This window comes from Oncorhynchus mykiss, chromosome 19 (genome assembly GCF_057628025.1).
Source record: "Oncorhynchus mykiss isolate SJ-2025 chromosome 19, ASM5762802v1, whole genome shotgun sequence".
In the NCBI taxonomy this organism is placed as follows: Eukaryota; Metazoa; Chordata; class Actinopteri; order Salmoniformes; family Salmonidae; genus Oncorhynchus; species Oncorhynchus mykiss.
The window spans coordinates 55,880,449-55,899,838 of NC_143040.1; the positions used below are offsets into that span (position 1 = coordinate 55,880,449).

A 19,390-nucleotide genomic window follows, 5' to 3' on the forward strand; every position below is an offset into this window, starting at 1 on the left:
TGGTCACAGACCCCTTTAAAAAAAAGGAAGTCAGTACCTGGTGTGACCACCATTTGCCTCATATAGCACCAGCAACTCTCCTTCGCATAGAGTTGATCATGCTGTTGATTGTGGCCTGTGGAATGCTGTCCTACTCCTCTTCAATGGCTGTGCGAAGATGCTGGATATTGGCAGGAACTGGAACACGCTGTCGTGCACGTTGATCCAGAGCATCTCAAACCTGCTCAATGGGTGACATGTCTGGTGAGTATGCAGGCCATGGAAGAACTGGGATATTTTCAACTTCCAGGAATTGTGTACAGATCCTCCGCCATCACCTCGTGCTGTAACATGAGGTGATGGCGGAGGATGAATGGCATGACAATTGGGCCTTAGGATCTTGTCACTTCATCTCTGTGCATTTTAATTGCTATCGATAAAATGCAATTGTGCTGGTTGTTCGTAGCTTATGCCTGCCCATACCATAACCCCTCCGCCAACATGGGGCACTCTGTTCACAACGTTGAAATCAGCAAACAGCTTGCCCACACGATGCCACACATGGTGTCTGCCATCTGTCATGTACAGAGTGAAGAGCACACTTCTCAAGCGTGCTAGTGGCCATTAAAGGTGAGCATTTGCCCACTGAAGTCGTTCACGACACCGAACTGCAGTCAGGTCAAGACCCTGGTGAGGACGACAAGCACGCAAATGAGCTTTCCTGAGGTGGTTTATAACAGCTTGTGTAGAAATTCTTCTCTTGTGCAAACCCACTGTTTCATCAGCTGTCCTGGTTTCTGGCCTCAGACGATCCCGCAGAGGAAGAAGCCAGATGTGGAGGTCCTGGGTTGGTGTGGTTGCACGTGGTCTTTGGTTGTGAGGCCGGTTGGATGTACTGCTAGATTCTCTCAAATGATGTTGAAGGTGGCTTATGGTAGAGAAATTTACATTAAATTCTCTGCCAACAGCTCTGGTGGACATTCCTGCAGTCAGCATGCCAATTGCACGCTCACTCAAAACTTGAGACATCTGTGGCATTGTGTTGTGTGACAAAACTGAACATTTCAGAGTGGCCTTTTATTGACACCAACACAAGGTGCACCTGTGTAATTATCATGCTGTTTAATTAGCTTCTTGTTGTGCCACACCTGTGGAACACCTCCCTCTGCAACTGGATACTGGATTTCCTGATGGTCCGCACCCAGGTGGTAAGGGTAGGTAACAACACATCCACCACACTGAACCTCAACACAGGGGCCCCTCAGGGGTGCATACTCAGGTCCCCTCCTGTACTCCCTGTTCACTCATGACAGCACGGCCAGGCACAACTTCAACACCATCATTAAGTTTGCAGATGACACAACAGTGGTAGGCCTGATCAACCGACAACAATGAGACAGCCTATAGGGAGGTCAGAGACCTAACCGTGTTGTGCAAGGACAACAACCTCTCCCTCAACATGATCAAGACAAAAGAGATAATTGTGGACTACAGGAAAAGGAGGACAGAGCACACCCCCATTCTCATCGACGGGGCTGGAGTAGAGCAGGTTGAGAGCTTCAAGTTCCTTGGTGTCCACATCCCCAACAAACTAACATGGTCCAAGCACACCAAGATATTCGTGAAGAGGGCATGACAAAACCTATTCCCCCTCAGGAGACTGAAAAGATTTGGCATGGGTCCTCAGATCCTCAAAAGGTTCTACAGCTGCACCATCCAAAGCATGACTGGTTGCATCACTGCCTGGTATAGCAACTGCTTGGCCTCCGGCGGCAAAGCACTACAGAGGGTAGTGCATATGGCCCAGTACATCACCGGGGCTAAGCTCCCTGCCTTCCAGGACCTCTGGACCAGGCGGTGTCAGAGGAAGTCCCTAAAAATGGTCAAAAACTCCAGCCACCCTAGTCATAGACTGTTTTCTCTGCTACCACATGGCAAGCGGTACCGGAGCACCAAGTCTAGGTCCAAGAGGCTTCTAAACAGATTTTACCCCCAAGCCATAAGACTCCTCAACATCTAATCAAATGGCTACCCAGACTATTTACATTGCCCCCCCCCCCTCCTCTTCTATGCTGCTGCTACTCTCTGTTATTATCTATGCATAGTCACTTTAATAACTCTACCTACATGTACATATTGCCTCAATTACCTCGACACCGGTGCCCCTGCACATTGACTTTGTACCGGTACCCCCTGTATATAGCCCCGCTATTTTTATTTACTGCTGCTTAAATTATTTGTTATTCTTATCTCTGACTTTTTTTTCGGTATTTTCTTGAAACTGCATTGTTGGTTAAGGGCTTGTAAGAAAGCATTTCACTGTCTACACCTGTTGTATTCAGCGCATGTGACAAATACAATTTGATTTAATTTGATGAGGTGCTGCATCAAATGACCTGGCCTCCACAATCACCCGACCTCAACCCAATTGAGATGGTTGGACCGCAGAGTGAAGGAAAAGCAGCCAACAGGTGCTCAGCATATATGGGAACTCCTTCAAAACTGTTGGAAAAGCATTCCAGGTGAAGCTGGTTGAGAGAATGCCAAAAGTGTGCAAAGCTGTCAACAAGTTAAATAGTGGCTACTTTGTAGAATCTCAAATATAACATATATTTTATTTGTTTACCAATTTGTTGGTTACTACATGATTCCATATGTGTAACATTTCATAGTTCATTTCTTCACTATTATTCACTATTATTGTACAATGTAGAAAATAGTAAAAATAAAGAAAAACCCTTGAATGAGTAGGTGTGTCAACTTTTGACTGGCACTGTGCATATAGGAACCTTTTTTGCCTTTGTTGTTGTGTCATGTGTGAGGACATACAGTTGAAGTCGGAAGTTTACAAACACCACTAATTTCTTGTTAACAAACTATAGTTTTGGCAAGTCGGTTAGGACATCTACTGTGTGCAAGACACAAGGATTTTTTCCAACAATTGTTTACAGACAGATTATTTCACTTATAATTCACTGTATCACAATTCCAGTGGGTCAGAAGTTTACTTACAGTAAGTTGACAGTGCCTTTCAACAGCTTGAAAAATTCCAGAAAATGATGTCATGGCTTTAGAAACTTCTGATAGGCTAATTGACGTCATTTGAGTCAATTGGAGGTGTACCTGTGATGTATTTCAAGGCCTACCTTCAACCTCAGTGCCTCTTTGCTTGACATCATGGATAAAATCAAAAGAAATCAGCCAAGACCTCAGAAAAAAATTGTAGACCTCCACAAGTCTGGTTCATCCTTGGAGGTAATTTCCAAACGCCTTAAGGTACCACGTTCATCTGTACGAACAATAGTACACAAGTATAAATAGCATGGGACCAAGCAGCCGTCATACCGCTCAGAAAGGAGACGCGTTCTGTCTCCTAGAGATGAACTCAATCCCAGAACAACAGCAAAGGACCTTGTGAAGATGCTGGAGGAAACAGGTACAAAAGTATCTATATCCAAAGTAAAACGAGTCCTATATTGGCATAACTTGAAAGGCCGCTCAGCAAGGAAGAAGCCACTGCTCCAAAACCTCCATACTAAAGCCAGACTACAGCTTGCAACTGCACATGGGGACAAAGATCGTACTTTTTGGAGAAATATCCTCTGGTCTGATGAAACAAAAATATAACTATTTGGCCATAATGACCATCGTTATGTTTGGAGGAAAAGGGGGAGGCTTGCAAGCTGAAGAACACCATCCCAACCGTGAAGCACGGGGGTGGCCGCATCATGTTGTGGGGGTGCTTTGCTGCAGGAGGGACTGGCGCACTTCACAAAATAGATGGCATCATGAGGCAGGACAATTATGTGGATATATTGAAGCAACATCTCAAGACATCAGTCAGGAAGTTAAAGCTTGGTCGCAAATGGGTCTTCCAAATGGACAATGACGCCAAGCAAACTTCCAAAGTTGTGGCAAAATAGCTTAAGGACAACAAAGTCACGGTATTGGAGTGGCCATCACAAAGCCCTGACCTCAATCCTATAGAAAATTTGTGGGCAGAACTGAAAAGGTGTGTGCGAGCAAGGAGGCCTACAAACCTGAGTCATTTACACCAGCTCTCTCAGGAGGAATGGGCCAAAGTTCACCCAACTTAATGTGAGAAGCTTGTGGAAGGCTACCCGAAACGTTTGACCAAAGTTAAACAATTTAAAGGCAATGCTAACAAATACTAATTGAGTGCATGTAAACTTCTGACCCACTGGGAATGTGATGAATGAAGTAAAAGCTGAAATAATAGTGTTGAATAGAAGCAAATCTCCAAACAGAGCTAACATGTTCTGACATGGATTGGGCATTAGCACAAGCAGACAGATGTTCTTTTCCATTCACCAATGGCAATGTTTGTGATTGCCCACAAATATTATCCCAACAAAGATGCTCTTATGGCCACCTGAAAAGACACTGAGACACTTTGTCCTATGAACATCAGCCCAGCAATACAGTAAAAGTTATTGTGAACACTCTATATGAAAGCTTGTCTCTGAAGTCTTCTCATAAAAGTGGTGGGGTATCAAAGAGATTAGCCACATCCCATTTTCTTGGAGATTTGGATTTGGATTGATCTCCATTTTCCATAGTAAGCCACCCCTGGCCTCTCAATGTCCATGAATAGTAAGAACAAGGGAAGGGAATAAAGAGACCACATAAGACAGATGATACTTCTCAACTATCGCTTTCTGAAGCAACCATGTCAATGCAACAAACAAAAGTCAAAATAATGTTTGTTCAATGAATTGAAGGGAAAGAAACCCAACGAAAATGCAGGTAACTTAAAGGTCCAATGTAGACGTTTTTATCCCAATATCAAATCATTTCTGGGTCACAATGAAGTACCTTACTGTGATTTTCAATTAAAATTATTAAAAAATAAACAAATATAGCTTCTTAGCAAAGAGACATTTCTCAAGCAAGAATATTGCTTGGACTGTCTGGAAGAATACGCTGATTCGGTGAGCGAGGTCATTAGAACGTGCGTTGAAGATGTTGTTCCCATAGCAACGATTAAAACATTCCCAAACCAGAAACCGTGGATTGATGGCAGCATTCGCGTGAAACTGAAAGCCCGAACCACTGGCTGAGGTGACCTGAAACATGACCGAATACAAACAGTATAACTATTCCCTCCGCAATCAAACAAGCTAAGCGTCAGTATAGAGACAAAGTAGAATCTCAATTCAATGGCTCAGACACAAGAGGTATGTGGCAGGGTCTACAGTCAATCACGGTTACAAAAAGAAAACCAGCCCAGTCACGGACCAGGATGTCTTGCTCCCAGGCAGACTAAATAACTTTTTTGCCCGCTTTGAGGACAATACAGCGCCACTGACACAGCCCGCAACTAAAACATGCAGACTCTCCTTCACTGCAGCCTACGTGAGGAAAACATTTAAACGTGTCAACCCTCGCAAGGCTGCAGGCCCAGACGGCATCCCCAGCCGCGCCCTCAGAGCATGCGCAGACCAGCTGGCTGGTGTGTTTACGGACATATTCAATCAATCCCTATCCCAGTCTGTTGTTCCCACATGCTTCAAGAGGGCCACCATTGTTCCTGTTCCCAAGAAAGCTAAGGTAACTGAGCTAAACGACTCACTCACACTCACTTCCGTCATCATGAAGTGCTTTGAGAGACTAGTCAAGGACCATATCACCTCCACCCTACCTGACACCCTAGACCCACTCCAATTTGCTTACCGCCCAAATAGCTCCACAGACGATGCAATCTCAACCACACTGCACACTGCCCTAACCCATCTGGACAAGAGGAATACCTATGTGAGAATGCTGTTCATCAACTACAGCTCGGCATTTAACACCATAGTGCCCTCCAAGCTCGTCATCAAGCTCGAGACCCTGGGTCTCGACCCCGCCCTGTGCAACTGGGTACTGGACTTCCTGACGGGCCGCCCCCAGGTGGTGAGGGTAGGCAACAACATTTCCACCCCGCTGATCCTGAACACTGGGGCCCCACAAGGGTGCGTTCTGAGCCCTCTCCTGTACTCCCTGTTCACCCACGACTGCGTGGCCACGCACGCCTCCAACTCAATCATCAAGTTTGCGGACGACACTACAGTGGTAGGCTTGATTACCAACAACGACGAGACGGCCTACAGGGAGGAGGTGAGGGCCCTCTGAGTGTGGTGTCAGGAAAATAACCTCACACTCAACGTCAACAAAACTAAGGAGATGATTGTGGACTTCAGGAAACAGCAGAGGGAACACCCCCCTATCCACATCGATGGAACAGTAGTGGAGAGGGTAGTAAGTTTTAAGTTCCTCGGCGTACACATCACAGACAAACTTAATTGGTCCACCCACACAGACAGCATCGTGAAGAAGGTGCAGCAGCGCCTCTTCAACCTCAGGAGGCTGAAGAAATTCGGCTTGTCACCAAAAGCACTCACAAACCTTTACAGATGCACAATCGAGAGCATCCTGTCGGCCTGTATCACCGCCTGGTACGGCAACTGCTCCGCCCACAACCGTAAGGCTCTCCAGAGGGTAGTGAGGTCTGCACAACGCATCACCGGGGGCAAACTACCTGCCCTCCAGGACACCTACACCACCCGATGTCACAGGAAGGCCATAAAGATCATCAAGGACAACAACCACCCGAGCCACTGCCTGTTCACCCCGCTATCATCCAGAAGGCGAGGTCAGTACAGGTGCATCAAAGCTGGGACCGAGAGACTGAAAAACAGCTTCTATCTCAAGGCCATCAGACTGTTAAACAGCCACCGCTAACATTGAGTGGCTGCTGACAACACACTAACTCAACTCCAGCCACTTTAATAATGGGAATTGATGGGAAATTATGTAAAATATATCACTAGCCACTTTAAACAATGCTACCTAATATAATGTTTACATACCCTACATTATTCATCTCATATGTATATGTATATACTGTACTCTATATCATCTACTGCATCTTTATGTAATACATGTATCACTAGCCACTTTAACTATGCCACTTTGTTTACATACTCATCTCATATGTATATACTGCACTCAATACCATCTACTGTATCTTGCCTATGCCGCTCTGTACCATCACTCATTCATATATCTTTATGTACATATTCTTTATCCCCTTACACTTGTGTCTATAAGGTAGTAGTTTTGGAATTGTTAGCTAGATTACTTGTTGGTTATTACTGCATTGTCGGAACTAGAAGCACAAGCATTTCGCTACACTCGCATTAACATCTGCTAACCATGTGTATGTGACAAATAAAATTGGATTTGATTTGATTTGGAAGTGGGAAGGGGAAAACTGAAAACTAGCTGTTATTGGCATGGAGATTTTGAACTCTCTTTCTTAGTTGTCTATTAACTAACTAAAAACAAAAAACTATGTTTTAAGTGAAGTTGTCTGAAGCCGAAAAATAAAGGAAATTCACATGAGCACCACAATGCCTACTCCACCCAAACTCTACTATGTTTTCCAGCACACAGCTTTGACCTACTACAGCTATGTTGATTTATTGTTCTTCAAACAATGTGTATGAAGGTTGCTTAGGATTCAAACCTTCACAAACAGCTTAATGCATACTCTTAGAGGAGGTGCTCCCACAATCGTCACGCCTACTTCTGCTCCCTCGACGGTCTACTAATCACCCTTCCTGGCAACCATCATTGCACAAACCTGCTCCCCATCGTTGAGCACACCTGGACTTCATCACCAACCTGATTACTCTCTCTTCATATAGCCCTCACCACCCTCAGTCATCAGGCAGTACTGGTTCTGTTTTTCATGTCCAGACACTTCTCTTGTTTTGTAACTTGCCATGCTTGTTATTATTAAACTCATCATCTGCACCTGCTTCCTGTGTCTTCGTTACAGAATACTGCCTCAAAAATACTGGAAGCAGCAGATGATTTCACCATCTTCCAGACGGTCGAAGAACAGTGTCACCGACTGCAGCAACACCACGCCCAGCTGGCTCTACTGGGTACAACCATGAAGGAGGTCCTCCGCGTTCTCCACCGCCTTGACACCACCAGCAAGGTTCTCCATACCTCTGACGGAGGGCCTCCTACAATGGGTCGTCACAGTGAGCCAGTCCCCCAGCCTACCCAGCCGTCCACCTAGGTCAGCGATGCCCAACTGTCCCTTCCGGAGAAGATTGATGGCACTCCATTGAAATGCTGTGGCTTCCTACTCCAGTGCTCCCTCTATTTTGCCTATCAGATGGGAGCCCCCACCACCAAGAGGGCCAAGGTTGCCACGGTAATTTCCTTGCTGACCAGATTGGCATTGGAGTGGGCTAATGCCATCTGGGAGAGAGGAGAGGAGGAGCTCTCCTATGAGAGGTTCAGGGTGGTCTTTGACCATCCTTCAGAGAGGGGAGGTGAGCAACTTTTCCAACTCCAGCAGGGTGCCCAGACCACTGCGGAGTACTCCCTCACCTTTCGGACTGTGGCAGCCTCCAAAGGATGGAATGAGCCGGTGCTCCGCACTCTATTCCGCAGTGGACTGCACGAAGAGGTCCAAACAGAGTTGGCATGTCGAGATGACAACATATCCTTGGATGCTCTTATCGCGATGGCCATCCATCTGGATAACCTTCTTCGGAGCGTTGGTGTCCACCTCGCCACTCACCTCCCTGCTTTGGCTGTCCTGATGCAGAGCCTGAACCCATGGAGGTAGGGGCCACACACCTCTCCACGGCAGAGCGGCATTGCCGGAGACAGCTGGGGCTCTATCCCTATTGCAACCAGAAGAGGCACCAGCTTCAGTGGTGTCCGGTGCGTCCTAACCCAGGTTCCACAAGAGCAGAGCTGTGTAGGCGTGAGTCTTCCATTATCGTTAACACCAAACCCTTTCTGGTTCCCATTTCACTGGCGGGCTGTCCCTCAGGTGTTGTCTCTACAGCTCTAGTGGACTCCGGTGACGCAGGGAACTTTATCAACCAGGCCCTTGCCTCCTCCCTGAAGTTAACCTCATACCCTCTCTCCTCTTCTTTTCCTGTCCAAGCCCTGGATATGCGACCATTGGGATCCGGCACAATTACTCAGGTCACAGCACCACTCACCCTCACGTGGGACCCAAGCACCAGGAAAGCCTTCCCTTCTTCATCACCGTACCCGCACACAAGGTCACCCTTGGCCTCCCGTGGCTCGAACTCCATAACCTCAAGATCTCTAGGTCAAAGATGAGCATATCCGCCTGGGGACCAGGATCCCGGAAGACCTTCTTTCCTGCACCCTGTGGTTCCACGTCAGTGGAGGGTCCTGTGAGTGTCCTCCAGCCCATCAAGCGGTCCTCCTGTATCGTTGGCCTCATGTTTTGGGATATAAATGTGTACATCGTCCAGGCTCTGGAGAGGGAACCCGCTCCTGCCATCTGCCCTCCAGAGTGCATGTACGTCCCCATGGGGATGAGAGATCAGCTGTTGACCTGGGCACCCACATCCCTCGCCACTGAACACCCAGGTATCACCCGCACCATCCAATCCCTCTCAGATAAATACTGGTGGCCCACCTTGGCACCTATGTTCTGTATGTACTCAATGTCAAACCCTGTCTTTCAAAGATAATTTGCACAAATCCAAATAACTTCACAGATCTTCACTGCAAAGGGTTTAAACACTGTTTATAATTGCTTGTTCAATGAACCATAAACAATTAATGAACATGGACCTGTGGAACGGTCGTTAAGACACTAACAGTTTACAGACGATAGGCAATTAAGTCACAGTTATGAAAACCAAGGATACTAAAGAGGCCTTTCTACAGACTCTGAAAAACACCAAAAGAAAGATGCCCAGGGTCCCTGCTCATCTGCGTGAACGTGCCTTAGGCATGCTGCAAGGAGGCAGGATGACTGCAGATGTGGCCAGGGCAATAAATTGCAATGTTCGTACTGTGAGACGCCTAAGACAGCGCTACAGGGAGACAGGATGGACAGCTGATCGTCCTCGCAGTGGCAGTCCACGTGAAACAACACCTGCACAGGATCGGTACATCTGAACATCACACCTACGGGACAGGTACAGGATGGCAACAACAACTGCCCGAGTTACAACAGGAACGCACAATCCCTCCATCAGTGCTCAGACTGTCCTCAATAGGCTGAGGGAGGCTGGCTTGAGAGCATGTAGGCCTGTCGTAAGGCAGGTCCTCACCAGACATCACTGGCAACAACGTTGCCTATGGGCAAAAACCCACAGTCTCTGGACCAGACAGGACTGGCAAAAATTGCTCTTCACTGACGAGTCGCAGTTTTGTCTCACCAGGGGTGATGGTTGGATTCGCGTTTATCGTCAAAGGAATGAGTGTTACTCTGGAGCGGGATCGATTTGGAGGTGGAGGGTCCGTCATGGTCTGGGGCGGTGTGTCACAGCATCATCGGACTGAGCTTTTTGGCATTGCAGGGAAGACATCCTCCTCCCTCATGTGGTACCCTTCCTGCAGGCTCATCCTGACATGACCCTCCAGCATGACAATGCCACTAGCCATACTGCTCATTCTGTGCGTGATTTCCTGCAAGACACGAATGTCAGTGTTCTGCCATGGTCAGCGAAGAGCCCGGATCTCAATCCCATTAAGCACGTCTGGGACCTGTTGGCTCAGAAGGTGAGGGCTAGAGCCATTCCCCCCAGAAATGTCCGGGAACTTGCAGGTGCCTTGGTGGAAGAGTGGGGTAACATCTCACTGCAAGTCTGGTGCAGTCCATGAGGAGGAGATGCACTGCAGTACTTAATGCAGCTGGTGGCCACACCAGATACTGACTGTTACTTTTGATTTTGACCCCCCCCCCCCCCTTTGTTTAGGGACACATTATTCAAGTTCAGGTTATGTCTCAGATGTTTGAATCTTGTTATGTTCATACAAATATTTACACAGTTTGCTGAAAAGTTTGCTGAAAATAAACGCAGTTGACAGTGAGAGGACCTTTCTTTTTTTACTGAGTTTAGTTTCCGACCGTGGTCCCCAATTCAAGTCACGGGTCTGGAAAGCCATCATGGAGAAGCTGGGGGCCATGGTCAGCCTCACATCCGGGTACTGGCCTCAGTGTATGAAACTCCACCAGGAGCGGTGGAGGTTCATAAGGAGTCACTGCCAGGAACGGCAGGGGGAGTGGCCCGGTTCCTTCCCTTGGTGGAATAGGCTCAACTCAACTCCTACAGCGGGCTTACTCCCTTCCAGTGTGTCCTGGAATATCAGCCGTGTGGAATATCGCCCACGGGAGGCTCCAGCCTCCGTCGTCAGAAGGATCAGGCGGACCGCCACTGCAGTGAGGCTCCCGTGTTCCATCCTGGTGATCCCGTCTGGCTCTCCACCAGGAATCTTCCGCTCCCTCTGCCCTGCCGGAAGTTGAGCCTCCGATCTGTGGGGCCTTCAAGGTCCTCCGGAGGGTCAATGAGGTAACCTATCGGATAGAACACCCTGTCAACCACCAGATCTCACCCTCCTCACTCTCATGTTTCCCTCCTCAGGCCGGTGGTTTCTGGTCCCCTGGCTGATGCCACCCCCCCCCACCCGGGACATCGAGGGGACCCCTACCTATGCTGTTTGGCTTCCGTCTGGCCACTCTACCATAAAGGCCTGATTGGTGGAGTGCTGCAGAGATGGTTGACCTTCTGGAAGGTTCTCCCATCTACACAGAGGAACTCTGAAGCTCCCCCCGATTTCTCAGTTTGGCCGGGCGGCCAGCTCTAGGAAGAGTTTTGGTGGTTCCCAACTTCTTCTATTTAAGAATGATGGAGGCCACTGTGTTCTTGGGGACCTTCAATGCTCCCCAGACCTGTGCTTCGACACAATCCTGTCTCGGAGCTCTACGGACAATTCCTTTGACCTCATGACATGGTTTTTGATCTGACATGAACTGTCAACTATGGGACCTTATATAGACAGGTGTATGCTTTTCCAAATCATGTCCAATCAATTGAATTTACCACCGGTGGACTCCAAGTTGTAGAAACATCTCAAGGATGGTCAATGGAAACAGGATGCACCTGAGCTCAATTTCAAGTCTAATAGCAAAGGGTCTGCATACTTATGTAAATAAGCTATTTCTGTTTTTTTATTTGTAATAAATTTGCAAACATTTCTTAACCTGTTTTCGCTTTGTCATTATGGGCTATTGTTGTAAATTGATGAGTAAAAATGTGTATTTAATACATTTTTCAATAAGGATGTAACATAACTACATTTGGAAAAAGGGAAGGGAGCTGAATACTTTCCGAATGCACTGTATTTCTTATTTAACAAAACTGTATGAATATAGATTTTCTTCTAAATAAAGTATAATCAACTTATAAAATGACTAACTATAAGATTTCACCTTCCTTATAACTGTAAAATATGTATTTGTATATTTAGTGTTAGAGAACATGTCTGTAAATCGATATCTGAATGTGCTACAGAGTTATGCTGCGTTATGATGTAATGATTCCAGGCATATGTGTTGTTAGTGGCTGTGATGTAGGGTTCAGCCAGGAGTGGATGGACGGTAGGAAGAGCGAATGAAATGGAAGGAGTGACATCCCAGCTTCAAGTGGTGTCAGATTTCCCATCCTGCTTCACACAGGCAGAAGATACAGTAAGTAATAGGTAACATGATAAGTAATTGTTTTGCCTTTATGGAAAAAGCTGAAAGGATTAATTCCCTTGATGATTTGAGAGTGCCCCTGCCATGCCCTACCTCTTCATCCCACAATAGAGAGAGCTACCTTGCACCAGGTAAACCTTTGATACTTTCCACCAATCGGGTGTGAGGAACAGCAGAAGAACAACAACTGTTATTCACCTCTGGGTGTGGTGGTCTCTTATTTTAGTGGAGGGCTGGAGGCCTTCTGGAACACATTTTAACTGGAAGAAAGGACTGTGCATTGAAACTATTTATTGTGTTAGTATTTTTTTTTACATTTGGTTTGAGTATGTAATATTGTAGTTATTTCATCAACACATTATTAGGCTAATCCATTGTTGTCACTAAGAATCACCTGACATTAACCATAATATCTGAGCTCTAATTGATGGACACAGTAAACTATATAACATGGGTCTATTTGCTTTTGTGCTAGTAAGGGAATAACACAGGATAGTTTAATAATTAGCCAAACCAGATGTGTTTTTATTGTATTTGACATATAATATGCCATGAGAAGGACAAATTCACAATTTCTTTATCATTGTAAAAGTGCAGTCTGGACTGTCAGGAGGCAGATATCTATCGAACTAGTGTGATTAGTGGATGCATCAGACCGATTAGAAAAGAGCGAAGAGTTGTGTGTTCCAGCGAAAAAAATCTGTAAATCCTAAAGCTACAAGCATTTTTTCCCTCACCCACAGGCATAGTCCAAAAACCCATTACTCAAGACAACGACGTTCTACCTGTAGAGCGGGCTAAATCTCTGCGTAAAACGAATTAACCCAAGATAAATCTACAGAAAAAAGAAGTGATTTATGAACAAAAGCACAAACGGATTAACATTTGTTAAGTAAGTGGAATGTAGGCTATCTATTTTTAAATGTAATTTGTTACTTACTTTTGGTGTGTGAATGAGTTGAGCATGGGGTGTAGGCATTTGTATTGTTTTATTGCGTTGATTTTGAATTGTAGCCTACGTTTTGACATGCGTCACCTATTCAATTGACGTTGTTTGACAAAATTCGGAGATTTACCGTACATTGTACCAACGTATCATAAAAGTTTATACAGCCACCTGAAAATGCGCAATAGAAGAGGTTATGAGTAAAAGCTAGTTTGATGAAGAACCATGGTGCCTGTACGTTGAACTGTATCCATTCCTTTTGGGGGGATAATGTTGGAACAGTTCACATTGGCTTTATACCAACATGTTACATTTTTAAGCAGGCATGAGCAATGAGGGGAACAAAGAAAAAAATTGAGAAAGATGATGGGCACTGATGTCCTTCCCTGTACAGCCAAACAGTAAACATCTGATTTATTAGGGAAATCATACTTATCCAATATCACAGACATCCCAACTGTTATAGCTAGGTCGGTGTGTGGTAAAGCAAATTAAAACAAGACCTACTATAGCAGCATGTGCCTTCATTTGCATTCCCACCTTGCTCAATTGTAATTTCCCAACCCCAAATTCGAATTGATCAATTGCCACATTTACAGTGCATTCGGAAAGTCTTCAGACACCTTGACTTTTTCCACATTTTGTTACGTTACAGCCGTATTCTAAAATGTATTAAATTAAATACCCCAAATTGACAAAACGGGTTTTTAGAAATGTTTGCAAATGTATTACAAATAAATACCTGATTTACAAACAGTACCAGTCAAAAGTTTGGACACACCTACTCATTCCAGGGGTTTTCTTTATTTTTACTAATTTCTACATAAAGTCACCGAAAGACTCTCAGACCATGAGCAACAAGATTCTCTGGTCTGATGAAACCAAGATTGAACTCTTTGGCCTGAATGCCAAGCATCATGCCTGGAAGAAACCTGGCACCATCCCTACAGTGAAGCATGGTGGTGGCAGTTTTTCAGCAGCAGGGACTGGGAGACTATTCAGGATCAAGGGAAAGATGAATGGAGCAAAGTACAGAGAGATCCTTGATGAAAACCTGCTCCAGAGTGCTCAGGACCTCAGACTGGGGCGAAGGTTCACCTTCCAACAGGACAACATCCCTAAGCACACAGCCAAGACAACGCAGGAGTGACTTCAGGACAAGTCTCAATGTCTTTGAGTGGGCCAGCCAGAGCCCGGTCTTGAACCCGATCGAACATCTCTGGAAAGACCTGAAAATAGCCCCATCCAACCTGACAGAACTTGAGAAGATCTGCAGAGAAGAATGGGAGAAACTCCCCAAATACAGGTGTGCAGAGGTGCGTCAGAGGCGCTTCAACAAAGTACTGAGTAAAGGGTTTGAATACTTATCTAAATGTGATATTTTTTATTTTATTTTTATAAATGTGCAAACATTTCTAAAAACCTGTTTTTGCTTTGTCATTATGGGGTATTGTGTGTAGATTGAGGGGGGAAACGGTTGAATCAATTTTAGAATAAGGCTGTAACGTAACAAAATGTGGAAAAATTAAAAAGGTCTGAATACTTTCCGAATGCACTGTACCTGTGTGTAAACCTTTTGGTTGTGAAACCTTCTCAGGTAAATATTACAAGGATAAAAGGTGATCTTTGTTGACAAAGTTCACTTTATATGCATGTCAACATGTGGGATATGTGGAAATATACTAATGACAAATCTATTGAAAAGGGGAAACAAAATGCCAGTGCATTCAAGTTAATTTCTCAAAAAATAGATATTATACCTCTGGTTTCTATAAAAGGCACATCAAAGTAATAGCCCTACACCCAACAATCTTTAAGTGTTTGTGAAATTAATTCATACCATACCATATATTGATGCCTCTCTCTTTTATCTACTCAGGTTGCTCCAGTAATCCATAGTAATCAAACTAAAGAAAGCTCATTCTAAAAAGGTGGGCTGTCAACATCCAGCCCGAATCATGGATTGGAAGACCTTCCAAGCCCTCCTGAGTGGGGTGAATAAGTACTCCACTGCGTTCGGCCGTATCTGGCTCTCTGTGGTGTTTGTGTTCAGGGTAATGGTGTACGTGGTGGCGGCAGAACGCGTGTGGGGCGATGAGCAGAAGGACTTTGACTGCAACACCAAGCAGCCCGGCTGTGCTAACGTCTGTTACGACCACTACTTCCCCATCTCCCACATCCGCCTGTGGGCCCTGCAGCTCATCTTCGTCACCTGCCCCTCCTTGATGGTGGTGATGCATGTGGCGTATCGCGATGAACGTGAGCGGAAGTACCACGCCAAGCATGGCAACAAGGCCAAGCTGTACGAGAACACAGGCAAAAAGCACGGCGGCCTCTGGTGGACCTACCTGCTCAGCCTCTTCGTCAAGACAGGCATCGAGATCTCCTTCCTCTACATCCTCCACAAAATCTATGACAGCTTCTACCTGCCCAGGCTGGTCAAGTGTGAGGTCAGCCCATGCCCCAATCAGGTGGACTGCTACATCGGCCACCCCACAGAGAAGAAGGTCTTCACCTACTTCATGGTGGGCGCCTCGGCCTTCTGCATCGTGCTCAACGTCTGTGAGATCATCTACCTCATCTCCAAGGGCATCGCTCGCAAAGCACAAAAGATGAAGAGAAGAAAGCGCACCTTGGCCTTGCATGAACGGTACAACAAGGAGAATTCCTGCAGCGACTGCAGCACTCTACCTATGTCTCGGCTGGAGAAACAATCCTTAAATCCCCAGTTTCCAGGCCACCTACAAGCCACCTTACCGGCTCATATGCATGCTTCTGCCCCTAACCTGTCCTAGAGTGGATGTCCACTCTATCCCAAGACTGAACCAAACATTAAGGCCTATGGAGCCAGGCCTCACCTTATTGGTCAAGCCTGTATGAGAGACAGACTTTTCTCAAAGTCTCTACTGCCTTAGCTATTACTGCCCTATACTGCCATGGAGCAAGGCTTTGTATTGATGTACATGACCCTGGGGCTAGACAAGCCTGTCATGAGCCACATTCCATTTTATACAACTAAACTCTTACTGCCAGACTGAATAACCAACCATTCCAACCCATTTCCCTTTACTATCAACGTTTCCCTTTCAATGCAACATAGCGAAACAAAATGAACTATGCAAGAGTTAGCATGCAAAACTACTGTCACTATGCAATACATTTTTTTGTAGGCAAAACGCATCGTAGTAGGATTCTATTGCATTGACACGTCTACACAGACCGGTGTGGCATAACCAATCAGAGCTGCAGTAGGCCTATTTATTGGTTTATGGCCAATATACATCGTGCATAAGGGCTGTTCTTAAACACGACGCAATGCGGAGTGCCTGGACACAGTCCTTAGCCGTGATATATTTGCCATATACCACAAACCCCCGAAGTGCCTTATTGCTATTATAAACTGGTTACCAATGTAATTAGAACAGTCTGATATACCACAGCTTTCAGCCAGTCAGCATTCAGAGCTCGAACCACCCAGTTTATAAATGCAAATTGATCATTGCCATGTATGGATCTGTGCCATTCGCTTTGAACTTGACTGTGTTTACAGCATGAGCGGTCGTGAGTAGATGCGCTTTTTTATTTATCAAAGCGAGAGCTGCTTGTAGCTACATGTGCACATTTTGTTCATATCCTTTGCTAGTTAGTGAGTTATTAGCCCAGTTATAAATCATTTGTAGTCAGCAATGGGGGAGTGATTGCTTCATACAAGAGCACAAAACGTGTAAATTTCTTTGAAAATATGAGTGGAGTATGAGCTTTTTTTTTGTCTTAAAGGGGCAGTGTTGTATTTTGAGACAGGTTTGACTAAGCTAAGTAGCCAATAGGCAGCAGAGGGTAACATAATTTGTCTTATTCTCTGTAATAATGGTATGGGAATAATACTGCATGTTATTTTGTAAAGTGGTTTCTTACATCAAACAATACAATAACCTTTTCAGTCACCTCATTGTCTGAAGGACAAGGTAATGTCAAGCCCTGCATGTTTTCTTTTAAGTCTCATGGAATGTAGGTCTACATTGAACATCACACATTGACTGCTACTGTAGGGTGAATGATAGAACAGCTATTTCAATGTTAAAATGTTATGAGACGCACTTTCTCCATTGTTTTTGATGGTAGGCCACTCTGGTAGGTCTACATTATGATCAAATAGCCACAGTAGCCTTCTTGACCACCGTCTGAACCTGAAACTTAAAGTGGGTACAGCCTCAGCATTCACATTAAACGCGCGCTGGAAGTTGCACAGAATTTTCACAATGGTCAAGTTTGCGCTCAGCAGACATGAAATTTGCTCAGTGGCAAAAAATATTTGAGGGAACAGGTGGGAGGGCGAAGAATGAAATGCTCATAGGGAACTATTTTGTCAGAGTGACAAGCATGTATTCAAGACACACCTGGCGGAGGTATTCACCCACATCACCAATACTTTGGAGGTGTGCTAAGGCGCTCTAGAAACAGAGACTACTAGAAAGAAAATGCATTTCAGAGATGTGCTTATTAATTACTGAAATGTGTTGTTTCTTGCCTTAAAGACATTTGTATACTCTCTGTTTTATGACTTCAATATGAGACAACAGAATGATAACAAATATCTTTGCTTTGACAGTGTTGGTGCAAGATTAGTCTAAACTGGACAGTGGCTTACCACTACTTGGCGATGGTGCACCAACATAATTAATCATTTATTTAAAGCATGCATTCTAATAGAAGCTCTTCTATCATTTAATCACTTTTTAAATTGTTTTACTCTATTACAAGACTACATCTGCATGGGTCCTCTCATATTTATGTTGTAATGCCACAACAGATTGTCTGTGTTTGTACATGTTTGTACACAAATGTTCCTCATCCAAGGCCTATGTTGATTCAAATGAGAAACAAGGAATGTTGCTGTTTAATTTATCAAGTCCACGTATGCAAGTAAATGCTGGCATCTTGGAAAGCTGGAGCACAAAATCTGACTACAGAGTAAAGTGGATAAAACAGTGTTTCTCAGCGAACAATGGTGTGGACACCTGATAGCCTCACATGGTCAGGAACAGAACCTTCACAATCAGCTTCAAACTTCTGTTTTGTATATTATTTTTTATAAATAAAATATGAACATTTATTTTACTTTGGTATCATTCATATTACAGTAGTGGACTTCATTCCTGTTCCTGTTTCACTTTATCTGGAAAGTTACTCTTCAGGTAACTCGGTATTCAGTAATATTCGATATTTGGCCCCATTTCTGTCTGACTTAGCCTGAGTGACTAGATCAGAACATATCTAATCAGGACCTTAAAACAGCCCCACGTGACATACAGGACCAAGCCAGCTTTGCGACCTTTTGCCACATTTCAGGCTTCAAACATAAAGATATAAAACTGTATTTTTTTGTGAAGAATCAACAACAAGTGGGACACAATCATGAAGTGGAACGACATTTATTGGATATTTCAAACTTTTTTAACAAATCAAAAACTGAAAAATTGGGCGTGCAAAATTATTCAGCCCCTTTTACTTTCAGTGCAGCAAGCTCTCTCCAGAAGTTCAGTGAGGATCTCTGAATAATCCAATGTTGACCTAAATGACTAATGATGATAAATACAATCCACCTGTGTGTAATCAAGTCTCCGTATAAATGCACCTGCACTGTGATAGTCTCAGAGGTCCGTTAAACGCGCAGAGAGCATCATGAAGAACAAGGAACACACCAGGCAGGTCCGAGATACTGTTGTGAAGAAGTTTTAAGCCGGATTTGGATACAAAAAGATTTCCCAAGCTTTAAACATCCCAAGGAGCACTGTGCAAGCGATAATATTGAAATGGAAGGAGTATCAGACCACTGCAAATCTACCAAGACCTGGCCGTCCCTCTAAACTTTCAGCTCATACAAGGAGAAGACTGATCAGAGATGC

The 19,390-nt window shown here is 44.9% G+C and overlaps 1 protein-coding gene across 2 annotated transcripts; it reads left to right on the forward strand.

Annotated features, from left to right (window-relative positions):
• Positions 1-12,399: 12,399 nt before the first annotated feature.
• Positions 12,400-18,597, forward strand: LOC110498024 (gap junction beta-3 protein). Of its 2 annotated transcripts, XM_090211416.1 has the most exons (3): positions 12,444-12,669; positions 13,282-13,430; positions 15,364-18,597. In XM_090211416.1, exon 3 carries the CDS (start codon positions 15,443-15,445, stop codon positions 16,277-16,279), a length of 837 nt encoding a protein of 278 aa, XP_090067542.1. In that variant the 5' UTR covers positions 12,444-12,669; positions 13,282-13,430; positions 15,364-15,442; the 3' UTR covers positions 16,280-18,597. The 2 variants fall into 2 exon arrangements, with proteins under 2 accessions (XP_090067543.1, XP_090067542.1); XM_090211417.1 differs by lacking the exon at positions 13,282-13,430 and having other exon boundaries at positions 12,400-12,669.
• Positions 18,598-19,390: the final 793 nt, after the last annotated feature.

Coding starts and splice junctions, on each gene's coding strand:
- LOC110498024 (XM_090211417.1), top strand. CDS start 15,443: ATGGATTGGAAGACCTTCCAAGCCCTCCTGAGTGGGGTGAATAAGTAC.